Source organism: Aethina tumida, chromosome 3 (assembly GCF_024364675.1).
Source record: "Aethina tumida isolate Nest 87 chromosome 3, icAetTumi1.1, whole genome shotgun sequence".
Taxonomy (NCBI): Eukaryota; Metazoa; Arthropoda; class Insecta; order Coleoptera; family Nitidulidae; genus Aethina; species Aethina tumida.
The window spans coordinates 4,321,362-4,346,364 of NC_065437.1; the positions used below are offsets into that span (position 1 = coordinate 4,321,362).

General features: G+C 25.6%; 1 protein-coding gene across 1 annotated transcript in view; it reads right to left on the reverse strand.

The window, feature by feature from the left end:
• Positions 1-16,157, reverse strand: part of LOC109605433 (homeotic protein proboscipedia) — a 57,668-nt gene extending 41,511 nt beyond the window's left edge. Inside the window, exon 1 of the mRNA XM_049964616.1 lies at positions 15,550-16,157. Within this exon, the coding sequence (XP_049820573.1) occupies positions 15,550-15,952 (403 nt within the window). The 5' untranslated portion in view covers positions 15,953-16,157. The remainder of the gene's footprint in view (positions 1-15,549) is intronic.
• Between the last annotated feature and the right edge of the window lie 8,846 nt (positions 16,158-25,003).

Sequence of the window (25,003 nt, forward strand, 5' to 3'; positions counted from 1 at the left end):
GATTATTTTTTTATACTTTTTATATTTTATATTATTATTTAAATTATATTATTATTAAATTTAAGTTTTATAATAATTTAAATTTTTATTTTTTTATTATATAATGCCTCTTTCTCTCTTTAAAATATTTTTAATCAATTAATTTTTTATATTTTAAGTTTCTGTAAACCTTTATATAATGTAGAATACTTAGTTTTTTTGCATTATTTTTATTTTTTTACTTTATTTAATATACTTTATATTTCTTTATATTTCTTTTAATTTACTTTACTATTATTTAAGTTTTATAATCGTTTTGTTTTTTTTTTAAATTCATATATAATTCTTTTTTCTTTAAAAATTTAAAATTTTTGAAAAGCTTTATATAATGTAGAATACTTATAATTTTTTTTATATACAATATTTTGGTCTAAAAGTATATAAAAAAATCATAGGATAAATACGATTTGTCAAAAGTACAAAACAATATAGTGAAAAATGTGTAATAATTCGTTAAACCAAAATGTCAGAGCTCAAGTGTGAGTATATAACAAGTAAATTTGGTCGACTGTTAACGCACAGCTGGAGGCAGTTTGTTTAGCGGCGTTAACCGTAGAGCGCGGCGTCGACGAGCGTCGGGACGTCGGCGGGCGTGAGTTATGGTCCGGACCCGACGTCCAACACTCCATTTACAGATGATCCTGGCAGACCGCCGGCCGCCGAAGCACTCCATCTTCCCTCACAATGCGAGCACGTCGTTAATGTCCGATACTCCGTCAATTGCCTACAACCGCTAAACGTCTTGATAACACGTACCATTTGTTAACACCGACACTTTATTGCTTTATTTATTGGCGACGGTCCGATGCCTTAAACGTAACAGGCCGAAGTCGTTACGTAAACGATCTAAGATCTGGCTGCACTTGGGGCAGCGGTGGTCTATTAATGAAGCCGCTAAACGATGTAAATGGGGGGATGTATTTTCAATGCAATTAACTAGCTGTATTTGGTTGCTAACGTTATATAGATCAATAACCACGAAATAATTGTACAATTTGGAATCGTCCAAATCCATCTGAGACCATACAAAAAGTTTACACTTTACAAAAGGATCAAAAAGGATAAAATAGAAATTTATTTATTGGGATGCTGATGATAGTTTTAAAATAAAATAAATAAACTATGTTATATATAGAAAATATTTAAAAAATAATAAAATTGTCAATTTAAAATTATTCTAATTAATATAAAATTAAATAATCCTTTTAAAAAGTATTAGGATATTAAATAATAATAAAAGAGATATTAAAAAAATAAAATTTTTAATATAAATATTAATAATATTTAGACTATATTTTGAAATTTCAAAAACGGACACATTTCTTGAAATTTAAATAAATAGAAAGTCTTATAATAAAATCTACTAATTAAATAAATGTTAAACAAATTAAAAAATTAATAAATATTGAAAATATAATAATAATAAAATTTTAAATTTTTAGGAAAACTTAAAAAAAAGGAATAATATGTATATGTACAGATAAAAAAAAATATTATAAAAATTAGTATTTTCATAATGATATTTAAATATATAATAAAAAACTATATTTTGCGATATATAGAAAATTATTTATATTGTTTATGTTAGGATGCTGATGATAGTTTTAAAATAAAATAAATAAACTATGTTATGTATAGAAAATATTTAGAAAATAATAAAATTGTCAAAAAAAATATTAGGATATTAAATAATAATAAAATAGATATTAAAAAAATAAAATTTTTTATATAAATATTAATAATATTTAGACTATATTTTGAAATTTCGAAAACGGAAATTTAAATAAATAGAAAGTCTTATAAAAAGTCTACTAATTAAATAAATGTTAAACAAATTAAAAATTAATAAAATTGGAATTAGATAATAATTTTAAAAAATTGTAAGTAGAGAGTAGATGTATTAAATAATTATAATAATTGAAAGTTTTATAATAATATAAAATATAATATTTTGAGGTATATAAAATTTTGAGGTTTGAAAAAATCTAAAATTTATATAAAATTATAAAGAAATTGAATACATATTATTTAAAAATAAGAAAATGTTTAAAAAATGTAATAAATAATAAATTTGTATAATAATAACAGCGTAAGAAGACATTTAATAAAAGAGGATTTAGATAATAATAAAAATAAAATTATAAGAGTAGTAAATAAATATAAATTATTATAGTTATATTATTATTATAAAATTTGTACTTATAATAATATTTAAATATATAATAGAAAACTATATTTGGTGGTTTATTACAAAAAATATGAATTCACATTTCTCAAAAATTTTAAAAATAAGTAAATAAATAATATTAAAATAATACAAAAAAAAAAAAATAGAATTCATAGTTCTCAAAAATTTTAAAAATAAGAAAATGTTAAAAAGTGACGTAAATAATAAATTTGTAGAATAATAATTTAATAAGATATTTAATAAGAGTATTCAGATAATAATTTAAAAAATATATAAGAAGTAGTAGAATATTAAATAAATATAAATTATCATAGTTATATTATTATTATAAAATTGGGAGTTCCATAATAATATTAAAATATAAAATATATAACTATATTTTATGGTTTAGAAAAATCTAAAATTTATATAAAATTACAAAAAAATTGAACTCATATTTCTCAAATATTTAAAAAATAAGAAAATGTTGAAGAGTGTCATAAATAATAAATTTGTAAAATAATAACAATATAAGAAAACATTTAACAAAAGAGTAGTTTAAAAATAATTTAAAAAAATTGTAAGAGTCGTGGGAAAATATTAAATAATTAGTTGTTATTATAAAATTGTCAGTTCAATAATAATATTAAAATATAAAATAAAAAACTATATTTAGTGGTTTGAAAAAATCTAAAATTTATATAAAATAACAAAAGAATTGAATTCATATTTCTCAAATATTTAAACAATAAAAAATGTAGAAAAGTGATATAAAAATATAAATTTGTAAAAAAGTAGCATTATTATTTAATAATTATAAAAGTATTAAATTCAAATACTTTGGAAATACAAAAATTTTAATAATGATCAAGAAATTATTAAAACTAAGTAATAAATTATTGTCAATTATCATTAGTAAATAAAAAAACAATATTTTTACTTTCCTAAAATAGAAATAATAAACTTAAAAAGTAAGTCAAAAACATTTAAAGACGGTTAAAAAAATCAAAAATAAAAAAAAATGGAAAAAAGACAAAAATTATTGAATCTGAAAATCTAAAAGTATTTTCCTAATTTAAAAAAAGATAATAATTTTAAGATAAATGACAGATAAAGATAACAAAATTGAATGGATTCAACTGTAAAATTACTTTTTGATTTGGAATAGAAAACTGTACACTTTTATTTTATTTATTTTAACCATACAGATCCAGAAAAGTTTGATCAGTATGAACCTTGAGAGAGACGTCATGTACGACGGAGACAGTAAAAGTGCCCCATGATGGAAAACGAATAGAAAGAACGCTTTATGTTTGTATGTTTGTAGTGATCTTAAATTAACATCACCAAAATCATCATCAATAACAGAAACAAATGTATCAATTAATAACTCTTTAAGAGTGGTATACAATCTAATTATGAAAGATGTATTCGTTTATAATTGGACAAAGTCACATTGTGTTAATATTTTTTATTTCAGTCTAGAAATTTGCTAATTCGCATTTCGCCTTAAATAACAAATTACCGGTAATAACGATAATTAAAAAACAAAAGTTCGTCAGCATTAGTTAATTTTGTCAGATGTGTTTATGAACATTCCATCAAATTATGTCCAATTTGATGTCGCATTCTACGTTATTGCCTAAAAAATGACCGGCCACATAATTAATCGCACCATCGCATGCAATTTCTTGCACTAATGAGAAACATAAAAAAAACTGGTCATTTTTTATTTGAGGTGTTGGTAATAATTCGCGAGATAAACACTCCCATCCATTTGTTTACGTCTGCGTTTGAGGCCGTTAATAAATGATTTTAGAACGTGGAACTAGATTATTGATAGCGTTTTACTTTGTGATCCTTTTACATTTACTAGTTATGAAAATGTGAAAATTGTGCGTGATTTGAGACGCGGAACAAACGTCCTCGTTCCACAATTAGGCAAATTTGGCCTAGGCATTTATTTTTTCTAATCACGATTATGTATTTACATTAATTATAATAAATATTGAATTACACTTCAACTAAATTAATTAAATATTAGAATATAAACGATATAATTAGAGATTTACTAATTTTTATCCTGAGGCAACGTTGCCACTTCATGTATGAAGGTAAATGTCACTTAACTACATTAACGACTTTTAACAAAAATTTTGTTACGAAACAACTTGAAAAAACTTGTTTACTTTAAATAAACAACCAAAAAAATAATTTGTTAATAAGATGATTATAAAGTGTGCGTTTAATTATGTAAATTTTTAATTGATTTTCTGAGTTGCTCAGGACAGCAACATTGCGAGTTATTGCAGGTGAAACACTTTGAAAAATTCTGTTTAATGAGCTATTACACCGCTAAATTCAACATCTGCGTGATGAAAGAATAAAAATTCATAAATTAAAATTTGTTTCTTGTGCGTGAAATTATTATCCAACAAGATCTGATGTTTACTAATAATACACATAAATCATGAAATATTCGTTCAATATTAAATAATGGACTAATTAGAGGAGCACAATGCTTTACAAATGTGGGAAATTAATTTGAAAATGTTTTATGAAATTTTTAATTAGCATGGAACATTGTTAGTTCGTGCCAGAACTGTAATTGTTGCCTGAAACTATTTTTGTGCTGTATATATAACATATTGGAAGAGTGAAAGATGTACTTGTTTAACATATTTTACTAGTTATTGTTTATGTTAATTAAGTTTAATCACTGATGAATTGGTTTTTTAATTAAAATTAATCTAATCTAAAATTAGCTCTAACTCCTAACCTTCAAACTAGGTCAGAAACTATTTTTATGTTGCACAAAAGATATATATTTATTTAGTTTAGTTTTATTGAATCTAACTCCAACTCTAATCAAATCAATTCCTTTTAGTTTTTAGGAATATTCTATTCTTTATATGTTTAATGATTATTGATATAGGGCGACCAAAAATGATTGACTGAAAAACCTATTTTATCAAATAGGTGGGTCAATTTAATATTCTAATTGAAATTGCGTAGTTTAATCTAATTTAATTGAATCTAACTCTAACTCTAATCAAATCAATTCTTCTTAGTTTTTAAGAATTTTCTATACTTTATATGTTTAACGATTATAGATATATGGCGATCAAAAATGATTAAATCTAATTTAACTGAACCTAACTCCAATTATAATCAAATCAATTCCTCTTAGTTTTTAGGAATTTTCTACTCTTTATATGTTCAATGTTTATAGATATAGGGCGACTAAAAATAATGAACTGAAAATACTACTTTATCAAATAGGTGATATCAAGATTCTATTTCATTTTCTGTCTATATTGGTGTAGGTACTCAAGGATATATAATTAAATTTACATTGACTAATATGGCATAATTTATAAAAATATTTTTTGGAATTTTTAATTAGAGTGAAACATTAGTATACCTGTAAATTGTGCCTGAAAATATTATTATTTAAATTTTTACACAGGTAATCATTTAAGTTGGTTAATTTTATTATTATTATTATTTTACTACTTTTGGAACAATTTAATTATTATATTTCAGTGGATATCAATTGAAGACTTGTATGTCAATTTAATGTTCTAACTGAAATTGTGTAGTCCAATCTAATTTAACTGAACCTAACTCCAATTATAATCAAATCAATTCCTCTTAGATTTTAGGAATTTTCTACTCTTTATATGTTTAATGTTTATAGATATAGGGCGACTAAAAATGATGGTCTGAAAATACTACTTTATCAAATAGGTGATATCAAGATTCTATTTCATTTTCTGTCTACATTGGTGTAGGTACTCAAGGATGTATAACTAAATTTACATTGACCAATATGGCATAATTTATAAAAATATTTTTTGGAATTTTTAATTTGAGTGAAACATTAGTATATCTGTAAATTGTGCCTGAAAATATTATTATTTAAATTTTTACACAGGTAATCATTTAAGTTGGTTAAGTTTATTATTATTATTATTTTACTACTTCTGGTACAATTTAATTATTATATTTCAGTGGATATCAATTGAAGATTTGTATGTCAATTTAATGTTCTAACTGAAATTGTGTGGTCCAATTTAATTTAACTGAACCTAACTCCAATTATAATCAAATCAATTCCTCTTAGTTTTTAGGAATTTTCTACTCTTTATATGTTTAATGTTTATAGATATAGGGGGACTAAAAATGATGGTCTGAAAATACTACTTTATCAAATAGATGATATCAAGATTCTATTTCATTTTCTGTCTACATTGGTGTAGGTACTCAAGGATGTATAACTAAATTTACATTGACCAATATGGCATAATTTATAAAAATATTTTTTGGAATTTTTAATTAGAGTGAAACATTAGTATATCTGTAAATTGTGCCTGAAAATATTATTATTTAAATTTTTACACAGGTAATCATTTAAGTTGGTTAAGTTTATTATTATTATTATTATTATTTTACTACTTCTGGTACAATTTAATTATTATATTTCAGTGGATATCAATTGAAGACTTGTATGTCAATTTAATGTTCTAACTGAAATTGTGTAGTCCAATCTAATTTAACTGAACCTAACTCCAATTATAATCAAATCAATTCCTCTTAGTTTTTAGGAATTTTCTACTCTTTATATGTTTAATGTTTATAGATATAGGGCGACTAAAATTGATGGTCTGAAAATACTACTTTATCAAATAGGTGATATCAAGATTCTATTTCATTTTCTGTCTACATTGGTGTAGGTACTCAAGGATGTATAATTAAATTTACATTGACCAATATGGCGTAATTTATAAAAATATATTTTGGAATTTTTAATTAGAGTGAAACATTAACTGTATAACTGTAAATTGTGCCTGAAAATATACTTATTTAGATTTTTTACATAGGTAATCATTTAAGTTGGTTAAGTTTATTATTATTATTATTATTTTACTACTTCTGGTACAATTTAATTATTATATTTCAGTGGATATCAATTGAAGACTTGTATGTCAATTTAATGTTCTAACTGAAATTGTGTAGTCCAATCTAATTTAACTGAACCTAACTCCAATTATAATCAAATCAATTCCTCTTAGTTTTTAGGAATTTTCTACTCTTTATATGTTTAATGTTTATAGATATAGGGCGACTAAAAATGATGGTCTGAAAATACTACTTTATCAAATAGGTGATATCAAGATTCTATTTCATTTTCTGTCTACATTGGTGTAGGTACTCAAGGATGTATAATTAAATTTACATTGACCAATATGGCATAATTTATAAAAATATTTTTTGGAATTTTTAATTTGAGTGAAACATTAGTATATCTGTAAATTGTGCCTGAAAATATTATTATTTAAATTTTTACACAGGTAATCATTTAAGTTGGTTAAGTTTATTATTATTATTATTTTACTACTTCTGGTACAATTTAATTATTATATTTCAGTGGATATCAATTGAAGACTTGTATGTCAATTTAATGTTCTAACTGAAATTGTGTAGTCCAATCTAATTTAACAGAACCTAACTCCAATTATAATCAAATCAATTCCTCTTAGTTTTTAGGAATTTTCTACTCTTTATATGTTTAATGTTTATAGATATAGGGCGACTAAAAATGATGAACTGAAAATAATACTTTATCAAATAGGTGATATCAAGATTCTATTTCATTTTGTGTCTACATTGGTGTAGGTACTCAAGGATGTATAATTAAATTTACATTGACCAATATGGCGTAATTTATAAAAATATTTTTTGGAATTTTTAATTAGAGTGAAACGTTAATATAATTTTAAATTTTATTTTAAAATATTATTACTTAGCCTTTTTTTGCTTGGTTGTGAAAAATGCTGAAAATATCTTTTATACTTTGTACGTGTCATTTTTACTAATACATAGAGAATAAAAATGAGTGACAGAGTCAGATTGAGAATTAGGTTAGTTCAGGAACGAATAAATAGTTTTTAATAATTGTCTAATTATAAAACTCCAACCAAACCGATTACTTCTAGTTTTTGAAAAATTGTAATGTATTTAATATAAATAGTTATTAATTTAGAATTAATTTCATTCTCTAATTAATATGAATGACTTTTCAGGAAAAGTACATTCACACTTGTATTTAAATGGGTATTAAATATTCAAACTTGTCATTTATAATATTGAATTCAATTAGATGCCAGCCATTGTAGGAGCTTCGCAAATAATGAACATCTGCCTATCTCCACCGTTCACGCATTTAACCGTCATCGGCCAATTCCTGCCTCCTTAACTGTAAGTCGCAGTAACAGTTAGCAGTTACGGCCTGCATAAGTTCGGTAAAAATTGCTTTTTTCCTAATTCGAAATAAAAAAAAAGGAAAAATGTTCGTGATGCTTATACAACAGTTGTTATTCTTGTATCACATTGCAGGGGAACATTAAAATATTATTGCTTTGGAACACGCAACGGCACCACTGCCGCCAGTAGGCGTTGACATATCTGCACGCAGATCTTCGTTCTGTTTCCTTCCATGGCTGCCGCCCGTGCTTTTTTTTATGTTTCATTATTTTAATAAATATCCGTCCATATCAAAGTGCACCCGCCGACCAATTGCTTCGCTACGTTCGAACAATACGCACACATACACTGTAATTACGACCAAGATTATATAACGCGATAAGTGGTTGGAAAACCTGGAGGATATCCAGCCATATTTATAATTAATACCTGGACAATGTCACATGTTTGCTCGCCTGTGCAAGGGAAATCATGTCCGACGAATAATTGCTAAGTTACTGGGAAAAATAACGTAGGTAATAACACATTTGAATCGGGCTATTAAAGTTTTAAAATATTCATGATGTGAAGCCATATCTACATCAGTTTAATAATATTTAGATTACACACTATAGAAACGATCGAATAATATTACTCCACGGACTTGTCAAATTCAATTAAATGCTGCACAGAAATATGTTTGTTGACTTTTGGAAACTCTAAAATCAGTGCAAAAAGAAACTATATCATCAAATTTAAGGTTAGGTTTATAAATGTTTAGTTAAATATTATAAATAGCAGTTAGAATTAAAGTGCTAGTTAAATTGTTCATCCAGTTAAGGTGTTAAAGTTCTGTAACTGGAACCAAATTTAACTGAAGAATATATGTGATAGTTAACGAGTTATTTGCCAGTTATAGGTTAGGATAGGTTAAGTTAGTTTTATATTTTATTTTGTCATTAAAATTATTAACATATTAATAAGTTTCATTAAATAACATTACTTCATAGATTTGTCAAATTTAATCCACTGCAAAGAATTGTGTTAACTTTTGGGAACTCTGAAATAAATCATTTTTGGTCGCACTATATCTATAATCATTAAACATATAAAGAATAGAGCATTCCTAAAAACTAATAGGAATTGATTTGATTAGAGTTAGAGTTAGGTTTAGCTATATTAGGTAAAACTACATAATTTCAATTAGAACATTAAATGGGCACATTTCAATTGATATCTATTGAAATTTAATATTTAATTTATACCAAAGGTAATAAACTAATAATATTAAACGTAATCTACTTAAATAATTACTCGTGTAAAAAAGCTGAATAAATATATATTCGTCAATTTAAAAATACATCACATAAGAATATTTTTAGGCAAAATATTTAGTTATACTAACGTTTCACTCTAATTAAAAATTTCAAAAAATATTTTTATAAATTTCCCCATAATAGTCAATGTAAATTTAATTATACATCATTGAGTACCTACACTAATGTAGACGGAAAATGAAATAGAATCTTGATAATATCTATTTAGTAAAGTAGTTTTTTCAGTCAATCATTTTTGGTCGCCCTATATGAATAATCATAAACGTGTAAAGAATAGAACATTCCTAAAAACCAAAAGAATCTTAAAGTTTAAAGTTTAAGAATTAAAATGATAGTTAAACTGTTCGTCAATATGTCCAGTTAAGATATATTAAGAAGTTAAAGTTATATAACTGGAACCACATTTGACTGAAGAATAAATATGGCGGTTAACGAGTTATTTGCCAGTTATAGATTAGGTTAGGTTTATTTTTGCACTTTATTTTATAATTATTATTACAGATTAAAGACTTTCATTAATTGATATTACTTTATAGATTTATAAAATTTAATCACACTCCAAAGAATTGTGTTAACTTTTCGGAACTTTGAAATCTATGTAAAAGTACATCTTCAAGTTGAAAGTTAGGTTTATCAATGTTTATATAAGTATTATAACTAGCAGTTAGAATTAACTGATAATTAAACTGTTTATCAATATCTGGTTAAGTTCCATAACTGTAACTAAATTTAACTGAAGAATAAATGTGACAGTTAACGAGTTATTTGCCAATTTTAGGTTAGGTTAGGTTAGGTTATCTTTTGTTTATATTTTCATTGAATGATATTACATCATAGGTTTGTTCAATTTAAACAAACACTGCAAAGAATTGTGTTAACTTTTGGGAACATCTTCAAGTTTAAGGTTAGATTTATCAATGCTTAGTTAAATATTATAACTTGGTGTTAGAATTAAACTGATAGTTAAACTGTTTAACAAAAACTAGTTAAGATATATCAAGGAGTTGAAGTTCTTTAACTGTAACTAAATTTAACTGAAGGATAAATGTGATGGTTAAGGAGTTATTTAGTAGTTATAAGTTAGGTTAGGTTAGGTTAAGTTTATACTTTGTTTTATTGTTAAAATTTGTTTGTAACACATTAATTTTTGGAAACTTTAAAATTAATATAAAAATACAATAAAACATAAATAAATTTAAGGTTAGGTTTATCAATGTTCAGTTAAGTATTATAATTGTCTGTTCAAATTAATGTAAAAGTTAAATTGTTCATCAATACCTACTTAAGATATATCAAGAATTTAATGGTATACATTATTTTATTAATAAATTTTTAAAAGGTTGTTACAAACTAAAAACTTTAATTGAATATTACTTCATGGACAGGTTATGTGACATAACTTAAACTTGTCTTTGTTTTTAAGGGTGGTGGTTTTAAATCGTAAAAATAAAGTTTAAAATACAAAAATTCAAATATGAATTTTAATTGCTTGTTTTAATTTATTCGTAAAAGATGTATAATAATATCACGGTGAAAATTGATGTCAATGGCCGCCATAAATATTGTGAACAAGCAGTTAAGTTAGGTCGGCTATATATCATATTACTTCCTCAACACCTTCTCAGTGAATAACAACCACCCGCGGTGCAGGTTAACTTTTATTGCTTGTCGATGACGATGCTATAATTTGACTGATTTATAGTAGACGGAGTCGAGGCCCTTTAAATGCCCACTTAGAGAAATTAAAAATCGACAATAGATAAATTCGCTGTGACCAATGTTTTAACACCAAATGTTTCACTGAAATTTATTGTTTGTGTGTGCCAAAATTGTTGTTTAATAAGACTAGTAAACATTATTTTAATTTTACAGCATCTTTTACATTATTACATAATAAATAAAATAATAATTAAAATTATGAAAATGTAAATCACATCCCTGAAATTTGTGTAGAACCTTTAAAATAACATATTTATTATCTTTAATCTAAAACAACGTTCGTTAAATATTATCTAATACACACTGTATACTTCCTACTATGTGACCTAAGATGATTGACATAAAAGCCTAATTACAGAAATGTACAGTCGTGTGTCCATGTAATTTTTTTATTTGAAATTATCCTTAATTTTAAGGAAATATAGCAAATTATGATGTTGAATATAATTTTTCATTTTTAATTAGCTTGAACTTTGATCAATTGTAAATATTGTTTGAAACTCTTTTTATGGAATATATTTATAAAATGACGAAGACTTAATTTTTTTATTTAAATTATTTTCAAGAATAAATTTAGTGTTTTGTTTTTAATTTGTTGACGAAACATTTGATATTTCAGTTTCTTAATTAAGATTATTTAACATAGACAAATTAACAACATCAAAGTTTTGGAAAAATTAGCAGATTTGGTGTTCACTAATATTTATGGATCAAAAATGATCCGTCACCAATTATAGTCATTGCAGTCATTGTATTATTGTTAAATATGTGAAAATTCTTGTTTCAACTTTAACATGTACATAATTTATTTTAACACAGTGATTTGAAAAGATGTAAAGGAGTAAGCATTATTTTTCGAAGAAGTTGATCAATTTTGATCAGACGGTATAGGTTATAGTCAAAATTGTAAGTTGAACAGAACAGTATTATTAAAGCAATTTCATGTGTCATATGTATAAATAAAGATACATAAAATATGTAAGGAAATATTTATCATATATATCAGTTTTAAGTAATTTAAAACAATATATTATATTTAGTCAGAACATTTAAAAATGTATCTTAAAATTTTGTTACTAATTTGAAATGTTTATTGGACTATTACTAATTAATGATTTAAAAAAGTGGGGAAGCTGTAGAAAATTGATAAATATTATTAATTTTAAATATATATTATTTTACCTACATTTATTAATTCTTTTAAAAAGTGGATAAGGTGTAGAAAATTATAAAATATTTGTAATTTAAGTATATACGTTTTCTACTTAAATTAAACATTTTTCAATTAATTAAATGAAAGGAAAAATATTATAAATTTTAAGTTTTGTGACAATTAACTTAAATAATAAATAAATTTTATTCTATATTAGAAAATTTTACAATATTGGTATTTATGTTTGCTTCTTAAATTAAACATTTTCTATTACAATAAATTAAAAGAAATATTATAAATATCAAGTTTTGTGACATCTAATTTTTCTTATTCTATGACTTAAAAAAATATACATTTAATTTTACATACAATAATAAATATTATTTATTGTAAATATATATTTTATTTCACCTACATAAATTAATTATTTTAAAAAGGGGATAAGGTGTAGAAAATTGTGAAATACTTATAATTTAAGCTTTCTTCTTAAATTTAAGTAAATTAAAAGAAACAGATTATAATAATATTTAACTTAATAGTTTTGTAACATTTAACTTTATTTTAATATGTGACTTAAAAAAAATATATACATTTACATTTATTATTATTATATTATTATGGGTAATTTAATAGATTAAATGGTTACAGTAAAAATTATTTTAATAAATTTTATTATTCATTTATTTAGGATACAGGATTTGGGCTTGAATACCACATATTTAAATTTAATAAATATTCTTAATCCTTTTTTCAAATAATTAAATAAATTTTTCATTTTTTTATTTGTGGGTTTTTAAAATATGTAAAATAGAAACAATTTATTATTTAAAACAAATTAAGAAATATAAAAATGATCAGTTAAATAGAAATGTAATAGATTAAACGGTTACAATAAAATAATTTTAATTAATTTTAGCATTCATTTATTAAGAATAAATTACAGATTTGGACTTGAGTCACATATTTTGAGTATATAAAATTTAAGAAATATTTCTTAATACATTTTTCAAATAACAAATTTCTTACTTTTTTATTTGGGAATTTTTGAATTATATAAAATATTTCTATTTCAAATTATTATTTAAAATAAAAATAAAAAACTGTAAAAATGATAAGTAAAATGGAAATGTGGTATATTAAATGGTTACAATGAAAATTATTTTAATAAATTTTAGTATTCATTTCATATATTTGGACACATATTTTGAGTATATAATATTTAATAAATATTCTTTAATACTTTATTCAAATAACAAGATAATTTTTCTTATTTTTTATTTTCGAATTATGTAAAATAGAAACCAATTATATAAAACAAAATAAGAAATGTAAAAATGAGCAGGTAATTAGAAATATAAATGGTTACAATAAAATTTAAGTAGACATTTATTTAGAATAAGTCATAGATTTGGGCTTCAGAGTCTTAAATTTTGTGTACATAAAGATTAACAAATATTCCTTGATTCATTTTTCAAATAACAAAATAAATTTGCCATTTTTTTATTTGTGAATTTTTGAAATATGTAAAATAGAAACAAATTATTAATTAAAATAAAATAAATAATATAAAAATCATCAGTTCAAAAGAAATGTAATAGAGTAAATGGTTACAATAAAAATTATTTTAATAAATTTTAGTATTCATTTATTTAGAATAAATCACAGATTTCAGCACATATTTTGAGTATATAATATTAAACAAATATTCCTTAATTCTTTTTTCAAATAACAAGATAAATTTCCTAATTTTTTATTTGTGGATTTTTGAATTATGTAAAATAGGAACAAATTATTATTTAAAACAAAATAAGAAATGTGAAAATGAGCAGTTAAATAGAAATGTAAATGGTTAATAAAAATTATTTTACAAAATTTAAGTAGTCATTTATTTAGAATAAGTCATAGATTTGGACTTCAGAGTCATAAACTTTGTCTACATAAAATTCAACATTTCTTAATCCATTTTCAAAAAACAAAATAAATTCCCTATTTTTTTATTTGTAAATTATTGAATTATGTAAAATAGAAACAAATTACTATTTAAGACATAAGATAAAAATAAGAAATGTAAAAATGAGCAGTCAAATGGAAATGTAAATAGTTACGATAAAAATTATTTTAATAAGTTTTAGTAGTCATTTATTTAGAATAAGACATAGATTTGGGCTTCAGTCATAATTTTTTTTATATAAAATTTAACAAATATTTCTTAGTCCATTTTTCAATTAACTAAATAAATTTCCTGCTTTTTTATTTGTGGATTTTTGAATTATGTAAAATAGAAATAAACTTAAGTGAGTAATAATGTAAATCAAGTTATCACTTTTACTATCGCGTAATAATTTGCCATTATCTTACAGCTTAATGAAGATATGAAGAACAATAATTATACAACAATTTTCCAATAATTGCTCCTTAATAAATATAGGTAATTTAGCAAAATTGTTCATTTCCAACTAACGCATCATTTAAAGACATTAAAGTACAAAAAGTAAAGCTTGAATTGTTGTTGATTTTATAGAATGCCTTTTATTGAAAAAATTTAATACAATAATAACCCACAACAAAAGGATTTTCAGTGTAAAATACATTTTACATATCTATTGGGAACGCGCATTCAAGTCTCCAATTTAGGAAGCGCCCAAATTCCAAATCGTTACAGAATGGGGAACGTTTTATTTATATTACAACTGATTAATTATGGTAATTAATTGGATGTACCAAAAATAATATTTTTCGAAATTGTTTAACATTAATTTGTTTGTTTTGTTAATGTTCATTTAATTAACTGTTGACAAAAATTATTTATTAATTTTACATTTTATGATGGAGCTACAGTTTAAGAATAATCAAGTTTTGTTGGTGACAATTGAGTTAAGGGTACTCACCTTGCTGACTATTCTTCCTGGTGGTCTTCTTCTCCTTCATCCACGGATACTCAGGCACATTAACACCGGGCGAGCCCAAACCGTGCGGCACGTCCATCGGGAAGCCGCCGCCGGGCGGCGTGTGCTGCGGACTCATCGGCGGCCCGTGCGGCATCTCGCCCGACAGGTGGGGCAGCGCCGTCATGAACTCCGCCATCGACGGCTGACTGTTGATGAACCCCGTCTCATTGCAGCCCTCCAGCGGCAGGCCGGGATGTTGGGGGGCGGCCGACGCGGCGGACAGCCAGAAGCTGCTGCCGCCGGCCGGCGCACCCTCCGGCGTGTTGGAGCGCGTCTTAACCACCACGAAGTCCTCCTCCTCTAACTGTCCACTAGGCATCCGGACGTGGTGCTTTATCCTCATTGACCGACCATCACACTCATTATTACTTAATCCCCGCTCACTGAAATCACTGACGCCGAAGTCCTGGCTCACACTCACACGAGTCACCTAGTCCTGGAGCGCTCCCGGTGATGGGGTTGAGGTTGAGGTTGAGGTGTTGGCGCCGCACGACGTGGTCACACCGCACTTATGTCTCAGCGGCGGCGATGCCTATCGCGAGAGCAGAAATAGGAAACGATTGTTACGTGTGTGTTGGTAGTTACTGTTAGTGACGGTTGTTTTTGTTTCTTTCTCATTGAGGAGGACGACGGCTGGTCACGTGGCCCTCTCTACGGCCAATGCGCACCGCCCGCCACCTCTACGGGGGACGGACCTAGCCGGGGGGGCGGGACCTTCGGTTAGCGTGTCGACCTGTCCTGCAATTACCAGGTAAGAATTATAAAAAAATTACGTCCGATGCATCCGTGCATTCCAATTCGAGGCACTGGGGCGACGGTGTCCGACGCCCATTAAAAATTTACATACCAAATCACACACAACACACATTGGGGCTAATCAACGACGATACGTGGGTTAAGTCCAGAATTTGCGGTGGACGGTTTCGACGGGATCGGGATTAAAATTCAATGACAGACAGGAGTGTTGTGTACGGCGTGTTCCCCCAAGCGCCTGTTAAATACCGAGGGACGCTCGACGTCCCGACGACGACGCGCGCGTCTTTGGTGGGGCGTAAGTAGCTCTTATCATTTTGATATTCTCTTATGTACGTACATCTTACTCTTAAATATATCAATAACAGTGTCATCAGCTGACGGACTGTGCTGAGGGTTTTGACAAACACTTTTGACCCGATCCCTTCCTATGTTTCAGGCGGGAACTGTTGACTGTCTATAATTTAATTTATTTGTAAAAATTCATGCTGTTAACTTGTTTTTAATGGACGTCAGCGAAATAATTATTGATACAAGATAATTGTTTTATAATTTCACCGTTTAATTAAATATATTCGAAAATATGTCAGTAATTTTATTTTATTCTTATTATTGGAAGAACTGTATTTTTTTATTTAACTTTTAACATTATTAAATAAATAATAATTTTAACTAGTTAATGATATTAAACAGTTTGGTACCTTTTTATTAATCTGATGTAAAAATATTAATATTTTAGAAAATCTATCTATATTTTAAAGTATTTTGGATTGGTTATAATATTTTAGAAAATCTATCTATATTTTAAAGTACTTTGATTTGGTGAATAAATCATTAAAATTTTAATAAACAGCGACTAAAACAATACAAAAATAATTTATATTTCACACACTTTACTAAAATGATATTAAACAGTCTAAAATTTTTGTATCAATCAACTCTGATGTAAAAAATATTAATATTTTAGAAAATAGGTTTATATTTTACAGTAATTTGAATTGAGAAATAATTGAATCATTAAATTTTAATAAGCAACGACTAAAACAAGTAAAAACTTTTTATTATAAAATATTAGAAAATAAAATTAAATATGATTGATATTTTGTATTAAAAATTTTAATACCCCACGACTAAAACAATTAAGAATTAGTTTACTTTTCACATATTTTATTATTTAATTATATAGTATATTAGAAAATGGGATTAAATTTTTATCATACTTTGAATTAGGGGATGATTGAGTCATAAAGATTTTAATAATTTATTTAATGAAACAATTATGACGTTTTGAATTCCTAATATTTAAAAATAATAATAATTTTAACATAATATTATCTTAGGAAATTAAATTAAATAGAATTGATGTTAAAAATTAGGATATTAAAGTTATTTTCTAATATTAAATAAATAATAATTTTAATGTATTTTCGCTGGAAAATAAAATTAAACAGATTGGAATTTTTGTATTAATTAACAAAAAATTTTAATAAGTAAAGACTAAAACAAGTAAGAAATAATATATATTTCACACATTTTATTATAATATATTAAGAAATAAAATTGAACATGACTGATATTTTATATTTAAAAACTTTAATACCCCATGACTAAAAAAAGTAAGAATTAATTTTCGTTTTATTATGTAATTATAAAGTATTTTCAAATATTAAATAAATAATAATTTTAATATATTTTAGCTAGAAAATGATATTAAACAATTTGGAACTTTCGTATCAATTATTTGATGTAAAAATATTAAGATTTTAGAAAATCTCTCTATATTTTAAAATATTTTGAATTGGGGAATGTTTGAATCATTAAAATTTTAATAAGCAACGACTAAAACAAGTAAGAAATAATTCATATTTCACACATTTTATAATATGTTAAGAAATAAAATTAAACGTAATTGATATTTTATATTTAAAAATTTTCATACCCTTCACTTTATTATAATAATAATTTTAATATAATATATTAGGAAATGGGATTAAATAGATTTGAACTTTTACATCAATCAATTTTGGTGTAAAAATATTAATATCTTCGAAAATCTGTCAATAATTTTATTTTTTTTTAATATTTTGAATTGAGGGATGACTGAGTTATAAAAATTTTAAAACTTTCCTCTAAAACATGTAAAAATTACTTTATATTTCACACGTTTTATTATTTAACTAATAAATTATGCTTTTTTGAAGTATTTTCACATTTTATAATTTAATTAATAAATTATGCTTTTTTGAGTTGTTTTCTGATATTAAAAAATAATAATTTATTAAATATAAATATTATGAAGTGGGGCAAAGTTTGAGTCATAAAAATTTCTGTAACCTACGACTAAAACAAGTAAAAATTACTTTATATTTTACACATTTTATAATTTAATTAATAAATTATGCTTTTTTGAATTATTTTCTGATAATAGAAAATAATAATTTTAATATAATATGTTAGGAAATTAAACATCAATTAATTTTTGATGTAAAAAATATTAATTTAACTTCAGTAATTTATTTTTTTTTATAATTTTTTCAATAGGGGGATGATTGAGTTATAAAAATGAATAAAACAAGTGAAAATTAGTTTATATTTCACACATTTTATAATTTAATTACTGATTTTAAAATATAATAATTTTAATATAATGTGTTAGGAAATGATATGAATGAAATTAAACAAAAATTAACTTTTGTATTAACCAAAATTTATGTAAAAAATATTAATATTTTCGATAATCTGTCAACTATTTTATTTGTTTGTAGTAAATTGATTGACTTTTAAAAATAATACTTTTATATCACTCATTTTATAATTTATTTGAAAAATGATGATTTTTTAATTTATTTTCTCATATTAAATAATAATAATAATATATTATGAAAATGAACTGTTATCTCAATCAATATTGATTGATTAAAAATATTAAATTGTATAATTAAATTAAAAAAAAAAAAACAAATAATATATGAGGATTAATTTTAAATATTAGTTTACGTTAATATTATGCTTCATTTAAAATAAATTTTAATAGGTGGGGTTAATATAAAAGATTTCAGGATTTTTATAGTTAAAAAATATAAAATAAAATGAAAAGATACTAAAAATAATCTCTAAAATATATTAAATTTTTTTTTTTTTGATAACTAGAATTTTTTTTTAATATTAAATGGTTTTAATATTGTTGTATGAAAATTAAAAGGAACATTACTGATTAACTTCTGTAATAATTGACATTCTTTAATATTAAAATTAATTAGTGTTTACTTATATATAATTTTATATTAATCAGTAGTGTTAATGTCAATCAATTAATGATAATTTAAGCTTCATAATTGGATTAATTTCTATTGCTTAATAATAATATTATTAATATTATTATCATATTTAACCTAACCTAATATTTTTTATTTAATACTTCTATTCATTTTTATTAAAATTTAGAAAATAATAAAAATTTGGATTTATGATTTATTAAAATTAAAATAAATTTTTTGAACCAAAATTAATTAAAAACAACTAACTAATATGTAGTTATTCAATTTTTTGTACCTAAAATTTCATGTTGTAGTGTATAAAAATAATAAAAATATAGTTAGAAATACATAATTTGATTTTTAATTTATTTTGTGATGCTATACTCTTAAATTCTATCAAAAAATTATTATTAAGTTTATTATACAAATAATTCATAAAAATTTTATTTATATTAAAAATATTAAAATAATGAAACTACATAATTGTTCCAACTTATTTAAATATATTTTATGTATTATATAACATAAAAAATAAAATTAAAAAGATTGTAAAATGTGTAAAAAAATCTCATTATGTTTAATTTAAAAAAAAACTATTTTAAAATTAATTTTTATATGTATCAATAAATATTAAAGTAAACTATTATAAGTACAAATTTTTTTTCTCTACGAATAATTTTCGATAATATAAATCGTGAGGTCATTGCGTAAACCAAAAATACAAATAGGTATTTCCAATAAGATATAAGTAATGAATGCCTATACTATGAGTGAGTTAATTTCTATCTTCGAACAAATTGTTAAAGGAAACGGTCATAAATCAAAACTGCATTAGGAAATGATGACTGGTTTATCTAACAAAGTACAAAATAAACAACCAGAACATCATTGTGTAATAGATACGAAAGTAACTACAGTTCAGTTAAAAATGAAACAAATATATTTCATATTTCTGTGTCTGTTGTCTTATTTGACAGTCAGTTTGTGCACATGTTTTAGTATTAGTTTGTTTCAAAGCAAACCGGGGCAACACATGCTATTTTTAATACATGTACCACTTAGACTTGAACTTATTTAATAATAAATAAATTCATAGACTAATGAGATAACATAGATAAATAACCACGTATGAATTTTATTTTATAAATTGAATATTTGGAGCTTTAGGTTGTTCCTAAAGTATACTTTTTATCAGCCAAACCAAATCAGTTTTGGGGCTCCACTATTATATTATAGGATAATCGTGTTTTTGATAGTCATTATCCAATTTTAGGCGAAGACTAATTCACCAAAATTATAGAGGATAGAGCCGTGCACGTCTTGTCTTGAATAAAATTAACATTTGATAATTTCGGTGTTGTAATCAGACCGGGATACTCCATCAACCATTTTTGGAGGGAAAATTACAAAGAATTAACTCCATTTTTGTAATAAATTAACAAATAAATCAAAAGTATTCGGTAGCAATGTCTTGTCACTCCTACAATAGTAAAAAACATATTTATCAGCAGCAAACTTTGCTTATTGCTTTATTTAATGTCGGTGCCAAAACATGAATAGTTCATTATTTGGAACCAGTTCCATTCATGGTTATTATTTGGATTTTTCGACTTCACTCGGTCACAAAACAAGATAAATTGTTCAAATTAGGTGTATTAGTTATTAATTCGTCATTAAAAAGTCCTAAATACAATGGGCCATAATTTCATTCAAGGTGTCCATAAAGGATCAATTCTGGAATTAATTCTTGTGGCAATAATGAGTTTTTAAAACATCTGTTGGTGTTCTAGGTCCAAATCCAAATCAGTGTGGGTACAAATAAAAAGACCATTTATCACAAGCAAGTTCACAACAATAAGGATTGTAAATGACCAATACCCACCCAGAAATCATGGTCTGATGTACAAAAGGTTGTGGGCTTCTTGGTTAATCCTTTAACATCTTTAAAGCATTAAATATTCAACCGTAAACGTTCCAAAACTGAAACAAATCAATGCAGTGAAAAGACAATCAAGCAAGAGATTCGTTTAATGTTAAAAAAAAAAGTAAAAACCCGTCAAAAACAATCAACCCTGATGATAGGCGAGTGTAAGTGGACAGAAGGTTTCGGTTCAAGCAGGAGAAGGCATTTCGAAACGTCGGTCAGAGCATTGTTATTAGGCATCATTAATCAAGCGTTGGTCAGGAAATGAGTCAACCCTTCGGCCCTTTTGCTCGTAACGCGCCACTTTACATACTCCTCGTTTTCGGACATTGCGGCGGCCAAACTTTCCATGTCTTAAGACATATTGCGAGTTGTTTGGTTTACTTATTCGTGGACAATTTTAGGGATTAAATTAAACTTACTCGTCGGGGCACAAAGGGCTTTGGTGGTGGTACACCTGTCGGCGACATTTTTAATAAGCACCTGGGCCATCTTACGAGATATAATCGCCTTGGTCCTCACCATTGAACGAACTGGTACCGTCGGATTACGACCTCAACAATCCAATCACAAGGTTCCTATTGGGCCCACCATTTTGATGTTCCCACCGCACCAAGTTCAACGTGTTTCAAGAATTAATTAAAGGATGTAATCATTCGTTGACACGTTTAATAAATTAAGGAATTACAAGCTCGTGCACGTCCAATTACGAAATATTAACTTAGAAAGTCTAAAAATACGTGGTTCAGTCAATGGAGTCGAATCCCATTAAGCAAAACAGAAAAATGTCCGAAAATTACCTCCGAATGTAATTAAGCTGGTGCTTATGAATGAATTGCTAAAGATCCACATACCACACAACCAAATCATTAGCTCCACTACTACTACAACTACTACTACGTCTGCTCAACAAAAACAAAGAGCTAATTGTTCGAATAAACTGACGGACATAATTTGGAGACGTAAACAAATCATTAACCCGCTTAAGTTCTTTTGCCAAAGCTCATCGATATTAAGTTCGGGCGAAGCTTCCCGGAACATCAGCTGAAGTGCATTAGTGAGCAGAGAGCATAATTCGTTTAAAAGGGTTTTCTAAATTAGCGGTTGATGATGAAACTAAAAAACATTAGTGGTGCCCGGTTTAGTCATTCTTTCGGTCGTCCACAAGCCGTGCAATTCGTGTCTTCGACAATACTTTTATTGTTGTGTTTATTGTTGAAGTTATGAAGTTATACATGATTATTGTTGTTAATAAGTGTGCTCATCAGTTTGATTTTATTGTAAGTATAACTGCATCTTTATTCAAGTGAATATTAATTAATCTTTGTATTGTTCCAAGTCCAAGTAACTCTTTAAGTAACTAATTTAGCCCCTTTTGGCAATATTTCAAATAAAAGTGAAGACAAATTTGTACTCCTGACTCCTCTATTGGTTATTATTGTCATTGATTTTGAAGGAAGTGAGAGGCAGTAGACCTAAATTAATCTGAAACAAAATCAACATACGATATATTAGAAATCTGGAAAGAGGAGAACATTAAGGATGGTCCGCAAAGCTCATTTGCCATGCAAATGTGTTTCGGCGAAGTTGTCCGTGGAACAGCAACGACAGCTGGCCACTATGAAGTAAAGAAGCGTCGGAACGTAAGGGAATCAGTCTCTTTCTTAGACGCTTCCCGACCTCTTAATTAAAACGCCACTTCTCCCTTGCTTCGGAGATTTTCCATACGCATCCGCCCACTGATTAAACTCCACTTCACTTACTGAATAACTAATCTTATTAAATTGTATTCGTGGCTGGCAAAAACTTTGTTTTGTATTGAACGTGACACTGTGACATTCTGAAAGGCGATTGACTGTTGATTCTGTACGTTGTACGATTCATTTTAGCCTCCTAATCAATAGAACATACACTTAGTTTTAAGAAAAATTAATGAAGATACATATGAATGAATAAATTGCCCAATTTTAGAGAATATACTTCATAATCTACGCCAAATCTGTTCCTTCTTATCATTTTTTCTTGGGTCTTCGAATGTTTCTTCTTATTATGTCCATGAAAGTGGGGAGAGTGTCTCGAGTTTTTTAAGCTTAACATAAGAAAATAATAGAGGTCTTAATAATTTGTATTAAACTTAACAATGTGACATTTTATAAGGTAATTGAAACTAGTTTCTGTACGTTGTACACTTCATTTTAGTTTTTTTAATCATCAGATCATTCCCATAGTTTGAAGAAAAATAATTTAATGAAGATACAGATGGAAGAATAAATTCCTCAACTTTAGAGAATATACATCGCAATATACACCAAATCTGTTCCTTCTTATCATTTTCTCTTGGATCTTCGAATGTTTCTTCTTATTATGTCCATGAAAGTGAAGAGTGTCTTGACTCTTTTAAGCTTAATATAAGAAAATAATAGAGATCTTAATAATCTGTATTAAACTTAACAAAGTGACATTTTATAAGGTAATTGACTCTATTTTCTGTACGTTGTACACTTCATTTTAGTTTTTTAATCATCAAATCATTCCCATAGTTTGAAGAAAAATAATTTAATGAAGATATAGATGGATGAATAAATTCCTCAATTTTAGAGAATATACATAACAATCTACACCAAATCTGTTCCTCTTATCATTTTTTTTTTTGGGTTTTCGAATGTTTCTTCTTATTATGTCCATGAAAGTGAGGAGAGTGTCTCGAGTTTTTTCAGCTTAACATAATAAAATAATAGAGGTCTTAATAATTTGTGTTAAACTTAACAATGTGACTTTTTATAAGATAATTGACTCTAGTTTCTGTACGTTGTACACTTCATTTTAGTCTTTTAATCATCAGATCATTCCCATAGTTTGAAGAAAAATAATTTAATGAAGATATAGATGGATGAATAAATTCCTCAATTTTAGAGAATATACATCACAATCTACACCAAATCTGTTCCTTCTTATCATTTGTTTCTTGGGTCTTCGAATGTTTCTTCTCATTATGTCCATGAAAGTGAGGAGAGTGTCTCGAGTCTTTTAAGCTTAACATAAGAAAATAATAGAGGTCTTAATAATTTGTGTTAAACTTAACAATGTGACTTTTTATAAGATAATTGACTCTAGTTTCTGTACGTTGTATACTTTATTTTAGTTTTTTAATCATCAGATCATTCCCTTAGTTTGAAGAAAAATAAATTAATGAAGATATAGGTGGATGAATAAATTTCTCAATTTTAGAGAATATACATCACAATGTACACTAAATCTGTTCCTTCTTATTATTTGTTTCTTGAGTCTTTGAATGTTTCTTCTTATTATGTCCATGAAAGTGAGGAGAGTGCCTCGAGTCTTTTAAGCTTAACATGAGAAAATAATAGAGATCTTAATAATTTGTATTAAACTTAACAAAGTGACATTTTATAAGGTAATTGACTCTATTTTCTGTACGTTGTACACTTCATTTTAGTTT